This window comes from Oryza sativa, chromosome 1 (assembly GCF_034140825.1).
Source record: "Oryza sativa Japonica Group chromosome 1, ASM3414082v1".
NCBI classification, from domain to species: Eukaryota; Viridiplantae; Streptophyta; class Magnoliopsida; order Poales; family Poaceae; genus Oryza; species Oryza sativa.
This window is the reverse complement of record NC_089035.1, coordinates 12,638,356-12,648,959: the sequence shown is the minus strand read 5'-3', so window position 1 is coordinate 12,648,959 and position 10,604 is coordinate 12,638,356. Positions and strand designations below refer to the sequence as shown.

The window sequence follows — 10,604 nt, the reverse complement described above, 5'->3', positions numbered from 1 at the left end:
CTCACAGCTGCCTCACGCCGCCCACTGGGTGATGCAATTCGACGGTTCTCTGTCTCTTCAGGGCGCCGGTGCAGGGGTCACGTTGACCTCTCGGAACGGAGACGTCCTCAGATATTTGGTCCGTCTCGACTTTCGAGCGACTAACAATATGGCAGAGTACGAGGGACTCCTTGCTGGACTCAGAGTGGCGGCTGGACTGGGGATCCGCCGCCTCTTGGTATTAGGCGACTCCCAGCTAGTCGTTAACCAGGTCTGTAAGGAGTACCGGTGCTCTGACCCACAGATGGACGCCTACGTACGCCAAGTGCGGCGTATGGAGCGCCATTTCGACGGGATAGAGCTTCGGCATGTACCCAGAAGGGACAACATGATAGCCGACGAACTCTCAAGGCTAGCGTCCTCGCGAGCCCAGACCCCACCGGGCGCCTTTGAAGAAAGGCTTACCCAGCCGTCGGCGCGACCCGACCCCTCAGAGGAGACGGATGCGCCTGACCGGCACCCGAGGCCCGTCGGAGTCCAGGCCTCGGGACCCGAAGAGAGCGTTCCAAGCTCCCTTAGATTGATTGCTTGGATCTCTGAGATCCAAACATACCTCACAGATAAGACTCTACCTGAGGACCGCGAAGGGAGTGAACGCGTACAACGCATTTCCAAACGCTATGTGCTGGTAGAAGGGACCCTCTATCGGCGCGCGGCTAATGGAATCCTCCTGAAGTGCATTCCTCAGGAACAAGGCGTTGAGCTTCTTGCTGACATCCATGAGGGCGAGTGCGGAGCCCATTCTGCCTCGCGCACCCTGGTTGGCAAGGCCTTTCGTCAAGGATTTTATTGGCCGACAGCTCTCAATGACGCAGTCGATCTGGTCCGGCGATGCAGAGCGTGTCAGTTCCACGCCAAGCAAATTCATCAGCCGGCCCAGGCCCTGCAGATCATACCACTGTCATGGCCATTTGCTGTCTGGGGGCTTGATATCCTGGGACCGTTCAAACGGGCCCCGGGCGGGTTTGAGTATCTGTATGTTGCGATCGACAAGTTCACTAAGTGGCCCGAGGCTTATCCGGTTGTCAAGATCGATAAGCACTCTGCTCTTAAATTTATTAAGGGCATCACGGCCCGTTTTGGAGTGCCTAACCGTATTATTACGGATAATGGCACCCAATTCACTAGTGAGCTCTTCGGCGACTACTGCGAAGACATGGGCATCAAGCTCTGCTTCGCCTCACCTGCCCACCCCAGAAGCAATGGCCAAGTGGAGCGCGCCAATGCAGAAATCCTCAAAGGCCTTAAAACCAAGACCTTCAATATTCTCAAGAAGCACGGCGATTCATGGATCGAGGAGTTGCCAGCGGTGCTCTGGGCGAACCGAACCACACCAAGCCGAGCGACCGGGGAAACGCCTTTCTTCCTCGTCTACGGCGCAGAAGCGGTTCTCCCATCTGAGCTCACCCTGAGGTCTCCTCGGGCCACCATGTACTGCGAGGCTGATCAGGATCAGCTTCGTAGAGATGACCTCGACTACTTGGAAGAGCGAAGGCGGCGCGCGGCCCTCCGAGCTGCGCGCTACCAGCAGAGCCTGCGGCGCTACCATCAGCGCCACGTCCGGGCCCGATCACTCTGCGTCGACGACCTCGTCCTACGCCGCGTCCAAACGCGTGCTGGATTGAGCAAACTCTCACCAATATGGGAGGGTCCGTATCGAGTGATCGGTGTCCCCCGGCCGGGCTCGGTACGGCTGGCCACGGGCGACGGCACGGAGCTGCCAAACCCGTGGAACATCGAACACCTTCGTCGCTTCTACCCCTGAAGGGGGGGGTCGGGTGTCAGGTTTTGGCTCGGGCTAACCCCGCACCCCCCCTCGGGTGTGCAGGGTTAGCCGGGGGCTACCACACATGCACATATATTCCTTTCAGCATTTCAATAAAAGCAGTTTCAATTTCCTAAAGGTTGTGTCTGTGCCGTTTTTTCCTTTTGAAGAATCTTGACTTGAAATAGGGTCACTCGTGCTCAACCTTGCCCTCGGGGGCTCGGTTCGGTCAGCTAAAATCGCCAAACGGGGCCCAGAACTGAGCCGTGCCCCGGGGCGTGGTGAACTCCGGGGGGGAATCGGCAAAAACCCACAATCGGGTCACCCATACCCCTCGGTCACCACGTTCCCGGCCTGGCCAGTCTCGACATGCGGATCTCCCCAGGCACTAGCCCCGACCCGAGCCATTCGAGGACCGGGACTTGGGCGCGAGCCCTTATTTCAAGCTAAGGCGCAAAAGGACCATGGCACAGATCATCCTCAACTCATATATATAGCAAAATAAAACTAACACAAAAATTTTTCATCATTTCTCATTGCAGATTAAGTTAGATTGTACAAAAAAGAGGCATGAAGGCCTTAGAAGAAAGAACAAGAAAAAAAAGTTAAGAGTGGCGGGGGCCTGGGGGCTCATTCATATGCGCCTGGGTCGCCGGCCTCGTCGCCACCGCCGTCCTCGCTGCTGGTGTCGCCTTCCTCGTCGGAGCTGGGGGCGAACGCGAGCCGAGGGGCCGAGCCCTCGAAGCCGTTGACGATGTGGTCAGCAGCATCCCCGACCCGCGCGCGCGCCTCGTCCTCGGTCCCGGGAGGGAACTCCTCCAGCGCCATCCATGGGGAGAAGTTGGGATCCCGGGCCTGGTAACTCGCCAGCACGAGTTCGACCGCCCCCCGGGCGAGGTCCCTCGAGGATGCCTTAATGGTCTTCTCGAGCTCCTCGGGGAGTCGCTCGAGAACCCAAGCCATCCTGTTGAGGTGCGGAGCGAGGCCTTCCAGATTGGTGGGGGGCACCGTCGTCTGGCCTCCCCAGAGGCCTGCTTGCCGACCGGCGCGCTTCATGCGGGAGACCGCGTCCCAAAGCATGCCGGGCCCAATCTCGCCCGCCAAGCGAAGGGCCTCGGCCTCCCCGGTGGAGGAGTCCAGCGCGCGCTGCATGTCAGCGACGGTGTGTTCGGCAGCCGCGAGGCGAGCGGCTAAGTCGCTTTCGCCCGCAGCCGCCCCACCGATGCGCGCCCCCGCGGCCAGCTCTTTCTCCCGTGCCTCGAGGTTGGCAGCCCGCTGCTCCAGCGCGGCTCTCTCGGCGCGGACGCTTTCAAGGTTGCGGCGCGCCTGCTCCTCTTGCGCCGCCTCGCGGAGGGAGAGGCTGTCCGCCAGCCGTCGCGTCGTGGCCTCGGCCTCCTCGAGAGCCCGCTCCCGCTCGGCGAGTGCATCCTCGCGAAGGCGGAGCGCGGACTCCTCCTCGGCGCAGGCGGCCTCGTGCGCTGCCAGCGTCGCCTCCCGGAGAGCAGTGGCGGCCTCGCGGTCCATCAAGCCCCTCTCCACGGCGCCGGCATGTTCTTCCAGCGCCATGGCACGGGCCTCAAGGGCCTCCTCGCGCCGCCGGGACGCCGCTTCGGCTTCCGTTGCCCGCCGCTCTCGGGCGGCAGCGGAGTCGAGAACCCCTTGGGCGGCGTCGAGCTTGCTCTTCAGCTCCGCCTCCCAGCTTGCGTGCTGAAGACGGAGGGTGTCTTGCGCCTCGACCATCGCGGTGGTGGCGACGAGGGCGGCCTCTCGCTCCTCCTCCACCTCTCGGGCGATCTCCGCCAGCGCCGCCTTGCGGGCTTCGAGCTCCGAGATGTGGCGGCGGTGAGCCTTACGGCCCACCTCCACCATGGCGTCCACCGAGCGCCGCCCCTCCTCGACGCGCGCCCATGCGGCCTCGAGCTCCGCTCGTTCCGCTCGCAAGGCCTCCACCTGGGCGCTAAATCCGTCTAGCACCGCGGTGTTTGCGGCGGCCAAGGCCTGCATAATGGGTTCGGCGCTCACTGGGGCGACGGAAGAGGAGGAGAAAAGCCGCCTTGGAGAAAAAGCGACGCGGCTTGGCCCCCCGGAGGATACGCTGAGCTCGGGGATGTCCCCCGGGCCCGTTTGGTCCTGGGCGTCGCCCGGTGAGGTAGGCCCAGGCGACGCGCCCGCGGCCTCGTCGCGAGCCGCCTCGGAGGATGTCGCCTGAGGGCCGCCCGAGGGAGTGGGCCCGAGTGACGCGCCAGCAGCAGCTGCCGCCTCAGCCTGGCGAGCCCGGGCGGCCTCCTCCTGGGCAGCTTCTTCGGCTTGGCGAGCCCGGGCGGCCTCCTCCCGAGCAGCCTCCTCCGCTTGGCGAACCCGGGCGGCCTCCCGGGCGGTCTCTTCAGCTTCCCGAAGGCGGGCTCCGGCTTCACGCCGGTCAGACTCCCGCCTCCGCTCCTCTGCGGCCGCTGGATCTTCGGCCTCGGACTGGCCGGACTTGGGGCGGCGGGAGGAATGCGACGGGACATCGCTGAAGCAGAAGAAAAAACCAAAAGACGAACAAAATGAGTAAGAAAAAACTTCTCTTTGGGAGAAAGGTGGTCGCAATGAGAATGAGACGAACCTGCGAGGGGGTCGGTTGAATGACCACCTTGGGGGGGAAATTAGGTTTCCCCGGGCTGGTTCCGTCTCCCCCATCTTGCGGAGCCGCTTCTTCTTGCGCTCCCCCTCGGGCTGTGACGTCGGCGCAGCCCCCTCCGGGCGCCGACCGCTGGTACGCACCGCCCCGCCCCCTCGGGGAGGAGATGGGGGAGGTGTTCCTCCCAGCTTCCTCTTCCCCGGGGCGTCGGCAGGGCGGCTGCTCCCCGAGCCCCCGACGCGGGGCCCAGAAGCACGACCCCCTCCTGGGGCAGATTTTTTCCCCCGGCGGCTCTCGCCCGCGCCGTCGTGGCCCTTAGGGGCTCTCTCCTCTGAAGCCCCGACCCCCAGCATAATGGTTAGAATGGAGACGCGGTCGGGATCGATGCAGAGGGGGAGGATCTCCTGAGGAAGGCGAGACGCCTCCGCGGAGCTAAGATTCAGCACCCTTTGGACTACGATCTTGAAGTCCTCAGGAGCCCAATCCCATCTGGCTCCCTGGTGGGTCCGCATGTAGTCTTCAGGCCCAGTGTACTCCCAGGCGCTCCGGGCGCGCCGTTGGAGCGGCGCAATCCGGCGACGGAGGTAATCGCCGAACACCATGGCCCCGGTGAGCCCCTGGGATCGCAGGCCCGCCAGGCGGTCGAGGACGGCGTCGTACTCCTCCCCCAGATCTACCGGCGCCCGCCAGTTGGAGACCTGCGCCGGGGGCTGGCTTGGAAGGCGGAGGCGCGCTTCGTCGGCGAGGGGGGTGTAGAACCAGTCGCTCTTCCAGTCGTCCCACTTCTTGCGGAGGACGCAGGGGATATAGCGGTTCAGCACCGGCCCCCGCGGCTGGAAGTAGCAGCCGCCAACCACCGACGGCGGTGACACCGACTGCACGGTGAAGAACCACCGGAACAGCTGAAGAGAGGGGCGCACCCCAATGAACATCTCGCACAGGTGCGCGAAGATGGCCAGTGTCATCACCGCATTGGGGGTGAGGTGCGCCATCTGGAGATCGTAGAACTCCAGAACATCCATGAAAAAATGAGAAAATGGCGGGACCAGCCCAGCCATCGCGAAGGGGAGGAAGAAGATGGACCGCCCCGGGTAGTCTGGTGCCGGGCGCCCCTCGCCCAGCATCACAATCTCCCGACCGGTGGCGGACTCCGGCATGAAGCGGCGCGGCAGTCCGGCGTGCCTCTCATTCACGATGCGGGAAGGCGGCAATACACTGCCGTCGAGCAGAGCAGAGCCCCGTGCCATGGCAGTGGAGGAAGAGATGATTGGGAACGAGCGCGTGTGGCGAAAGTAGGGCGTAGCAGAGAAAGAGTTAGAGCTCAGGCAGCGAAGGCAAGAGGAACAATGGCGAAAGGAAGGGAGCAAATCCTTTTCTCGATGCTTTTATACCCTTGCCATCGCTGGGCCTGGCTCCTCGTTTCTCGTGCCCACTACCTCGCTCCCTCGTATCTCGCTATCTCGCTCCCTCGTTTCCCGTGCCCACGCTTCCACTAATCCCATTCGCCCGCTTACGGCGCTTGAGGTGGATATGCGGTTGTGGCAATCGAAACGGATTGTATCGTGCGCGCGTTAATTACGCTCGCCGACCGAAGCGGCGTTACCGTATCTCTGGGCGAGACAAATCTGCTCACCCAGATTCGCGCGCTGCTCAAGTGATGTGGCAGTCTTGAATAGACCGCCCATTATGGACAACCAAAGTTAGCAATACCAATATGCATGGACTGGGACCGTTGGGGATTTTGCCCAACTATGCAGACCGGTCCCACCTGTCACCAGGCTTTAGGAGTGGCGTCACACCTGACCGCTTCCCTTGGGAAGGGAAATTGCTCTGGCATAACGCCGGGGGCTACTGTCGGTGATATGGGACCGGGAGTATCATGACTAGAGGCTTGAGGCAGACACAATCGCCCACGTGGCCTGGCACCTTCGGGGACGTCGGGCCCGAGGGTGAGGTGTCCGCCCTCCTCCTGATTTCCCCCGAGGGGGGGTCGGGTTGCGCTTGCCCTGGCCCCGAGGGCCGGGGCGCCCCGACCCCCTTTAGGAAGTCTGCGCCACATATATGGGATAAGTGAGCACAGCTGTGCTCACCTAACAGCATTTAATGCAGTCTGGTCAGGCGTGTCACGCTGTACGCAGTGCAGTACGGCGCGTTCCTTTATCCGGTCTGTGACCAGTCACAGACCGGTCAGATCACGGGTTAGGTGGCAGCTGGCGGTCTGGCGCACGCCTTGCCCCGTCCCGTCAAGACGAAAGCCTCTAGGCACTCGTCTCAAGCCGGAGTTAAGCGTGTTATCTCTTAGAGATGACACGTTAGCCCCGATCGATATATGCCAGGCTTCATCCTAACCATTACAAGCAAGATGTTGTGTGAAGAAGGGCAAACATGCACGTTGCCAAGATTACACGCGGTGGACAAGAATGACCGATTTGTGACCGGTCTGACACTAATCATATCGTCAGCGCACAGCCGTGTTCCCACGACGCGCTCACCCCCGGCGGAAGTGGAGGTAGGTATGGGCAGTCCCATCGGAGTGTCATTCGAACAGCAACCGTGCTGATCTCCGCCCATTCTAGAGAAAAAGAACAGTCCAGTTTGGAAAGAGAAGGGTGCATGTGGTATCCCCTTGAAGTATAAAAGGAGGACCTTGCCCATAGACAGGGGGTTGGTTGATTCTTTCCCAGATTATGAGCTTAGAACGGGGGAGAAGTCAGCTCACACTTGTAGCTCATTGATACACAGATCCACCAAAACACAGGAGTAGGGTATTACGCTTCTCAGCGGCCCGAACCTGTATAGATCGTCGGTGTCTCGTGTTTTCTGGCTGGCATACGATATTTCCACATACAGAGAGAGCGAGAGCTTGAGATTTCACCCTAAGCCCCCGGCCGAACTGGCAAAGGGGGGCCTGCGCGGTCTCCCGGTGAGGAGCCACGAGCTCCGTCAATGTCTATAGCATTAAATAAGGTGTCACCTAAAATGAAAAATGATGTGGCAAGTGAATAAATGAGAAAAGAGAAGGAAACCATGTCTTGCATGAGACATAGTTTCTAAACAACATTCAAGACATCATGTGTGATAAGAAGCATTAAATTTAAGTATGGAATAGTAGTGTTTGCATTGGAAGAGTAGTGTCTAATACTAATTTCTTGATGATGTGGAGTTTATGGAAACCATATTTAGTATTTTGGGTTAGGAATGACCTAAAGGCAACGTGTCCTTGCGCCTTCATCCCCTAGTACACAGACACGGTTCTTACTTGTGGAACCGTAGGATATCAATGGACGGTAGAAACGGAAAGACCTTGTTCGTCTTCTTGGAGAGTTGGTGTAGCTCGAGGGAATCGGACGCCGCCGCAACCGCGCCGCCTATTCTCCTCCTCCTCCCAGGCGCAGCAGCAGCAACGGCGACGAATGCGGCCGCCGGCGGTCGGGGTATCGGCCGAGACTGAGTAACAGAGGCCGCCGGGGGCTGGCCGGCGCGGTTGCAGGGACCGGCGGCTCATCACCGACGGGCGCACGGCGGCAGCCTCGGGTCAGAACTCAGAATAATGTTCCTATCTTATCGGAGTTAGATTAGAATCATAATTAGCGTTGTTTGTTATAGGGTGTGTATAGGCCTAGGACTCCATCCCGTTTTTCTGAATCAGGACAACAAGGAATCTGGGGAATTCGGAATTTCTCTGCGGGATATCAGTACGGGAGGGGATTCATTGATCGATGGAGCAGGCTTCTTCTTCTGTTACCGCAGAATTGTTGCAGCAAGAAGCTCCGTATCCGTCAACCTCCGATGTCGATTGGTCCCAGCTTCCGGCCGACCTGCTCGTCCACATCTTTGGTATGCTTGACATCCCAGATATCTTCAGCTCCGGTGTGGTTTGCCGCGCATGGTGTGCCAGCTTTCTGGAGGCCCGCCGCCTAGGCATTTGCTCCGGTAACCCGGGGCCATGCCTCGTGTTCTCGTCCGGCGACCGTGACCCAACCGTTGCCACCCTGTACAGCCTCACCACAGGGAAGGAGTACTATGTAACCATGCCGGATCCTCCTTTCCGTAGCCGCTACATTGTCGGGTCCTCCCATGGCTGGCTTATTACCGCCGACGAGCGGTCCAATCTGCTCCTTGTCAATCCGGCGACTCAGGCTCAGATCGCGATGCCGCCACCGGAGACAATAGCGAATGTCAAGATACATTGCAATGCTGACGGGGTGCCAGATGGCTATGATCTTCTTACAATGGATATGTCATCACGAGATGTTGATACTGAAGCAGAGACAGAATTTCATTCCTGGGAAGAAGGCCGGTTTTACTTCTATGGGAGGGTTGTCCTGTCAGCAGATCCATCCAGTGGAAACTGCACAGTAATGATTCTGCACCTGCTCGATAATCACCTCTCGTTTGCAAGGGTGGGTGGCACTCATTGGACCTGGATCGATGTTGATGAGCAATGCTGGGATTATCATGATGTTTTGTACAACGACGATGACAGATTGTTTTATGCAGTCCGAGGCAATGGTGATGTTCATGCTATCGATACCAATGGACCCTCTCCGATGTTAAGGGTTCTCCTGGACACCAAGAATACAGTCGTCGATTGTACCAGGTATATTGTTCGGTTGGAATATGGTGATCTTCTTGAAGTATGTAGGGATTGCAAATATGTTAATGATGACCGGAGGACTGAGGAACTGATCGTATATAAGGTTGATCTTGTTGAGAAAGAACTTGTTAAGCAGAAGGATTTTGAAGGCCGTGTGCTGTTTATTGGCTTCAATAGCTCCTTCTTCCTACGAGTAGAAGATTTTCCCATGTTGACTCCAAATAGTGTCTACTGTACAGATGATTCAATGGAAAATATTTATTCTGAGCGATTTGGCTGTCGAGAGGTTGGTGCCTTCCATTTGGAAGATAGTAGCTTCACCGATCTATTGCCTGTTGGCTCGTGGTTGAATTGGCCACCTCCTGTTTGGTTTAGGCCATCATATTCTAAAGGTAAATAGAATCAATGCTTCAGTTTTACCGATTTCATTTTGCTTACATCTCTTTCTATAGATTTTCATTTGTGATAGATAAAGTTGCATTTTGATTTAGTTGTTCAGTAATTGTTGGTTTCAGTTATTTTCTATTACATACCATATGCGTAATAATATTATAGTTTACAATGATGTATTGTCTCAACTCTCATCAATATGATTGGGAATGTAACACGTGCATTATTGATAAGATAACAAGTTTGTGTGCATACGTTTAGTTGACTACATAAATATTTGATGTAGTGTAAAATACTAAAACTAATTGATTCGAAATGTAACTTGAACCTGTCTTATGATATGCTGTTGATATTATTGTGGTAGTCAAAGTTACTAATAATATTTTGTTCCCCTTGCCCAGTTCTATTCGGTGACGGAAGAGACTGAGAAGAGGAAAAGGATGACGATGATATGCAGGCCAATTTTAGGGTAAATTGGGCGTTTAGATAATTTAACCAGTTTAAGTTTCCGTACAGTGGCAATGACATAGAAGGAAATGGGCATTTTTCAATGGCAGCTAAGGGATTTGTACATGTACTATGCAGTCTGAAGTTAGAACTGGGTGTGGTGCCGTGAACTCACTTGGTCTGGTTTTTCTTATCCTCTGTGATGTTGCACGCGATACACTTAATTATATGGTTGGGAAAATGCCTTTAATAATCCCTGGCGGTATTATATATAAATCATGCTTCTTAAACGGCGGCAACCATTGAATTGATCAGATGAACCTGCGTGACTGCTTCACTGAAGGAATTTGCAAATTCTCCTGTTTTGGCCTCTTCATTCTTCAGTTATGAATTCTGATGGGTCAACTCATAGCTGGTCGTTTTTCAAGTACTCCTACGTGTATAGGATTACCTTTTGATCAATTGAAGCAAACCATACAAGAGAAGCACCAATTGAAACTAACCCGGACTAACCTTTCGCTGAACGTTTCTGGAAAGAGCAGTGCAGTAATGTTGAATGCAAGCTAAGAGCCAGCAATCTCTCATTAAATTATTTTTTTGAATTGAAATCGCATTCCATTCCCTTCTTAAAGTTTCATTCATCAACCTGAACTGGATGCAAATTCATGGTAGCACAAAGATTTGACGGAAGTAGTTCACCATGTCCAAAAATGGGCTTGGTGGTGAAGAATTGAGTCGGGCCTAGT

The 10,604-nt window shown here is 56.5% G+C and overlaps 1 protein-coding gene across 2 annotated transcripts; it reads left to right on the top strand.

Annotated features, from left to right (window-relative positions):
* The first annotated feature begins 7,730 nt into the window (after positions 1 to 7,730).
* On the top strand, positions 7,731 to 10,134 carry LOC9272345 (F-box protein SKIP23). Of its 2 annotated transcripts, none has more exons than XM_015779701.3 (3): positions 7,731 to 7,958; positions 8,074 to 9,413; positions 9,813 to 10,134. In XM_015779701.3, exons 2-3 carry the CDS (start codon positions 8,144 to 8,146, stop codon positions 9,836 to 9,838), a joined length of 1,296 nt encoding a protein of 431 aa, XP_015635187.1. In that variant the 5' UTR covers positions 7,731 to 7,958; positions 8,074 to 8,143; the 3' UTR covers positions 9,839 to 10,134. The 2 variants fall into 2 exon arrangements, with proteins under 2 accessions (XP_015635187.1, XP_015635181.1); XM_015779695.3 differs by having other exon boundaries at positions 8,031 to 9,413.
* Positions 10,135 to 10,604: the final 470 nt, after the last annotated feature.

Excerpts from the sequence above, each read along its gene's own strand:
- LOC9272345 (XM_015779701.3), top strand. The coding sequence starts at position 8,144 with ATGGAGCAGGCTTCTTCTTCTGTTACCGCAGAATTGTTGCAGCAAGAA. Across the intron at positions 9,414-9,812 it reads TAGGCCATCATATTCTAAAG|TTCTATTCGGTGACGGAAGA; the intron begins GTAAATAGAATC and ends CCCCTTGCCCAG.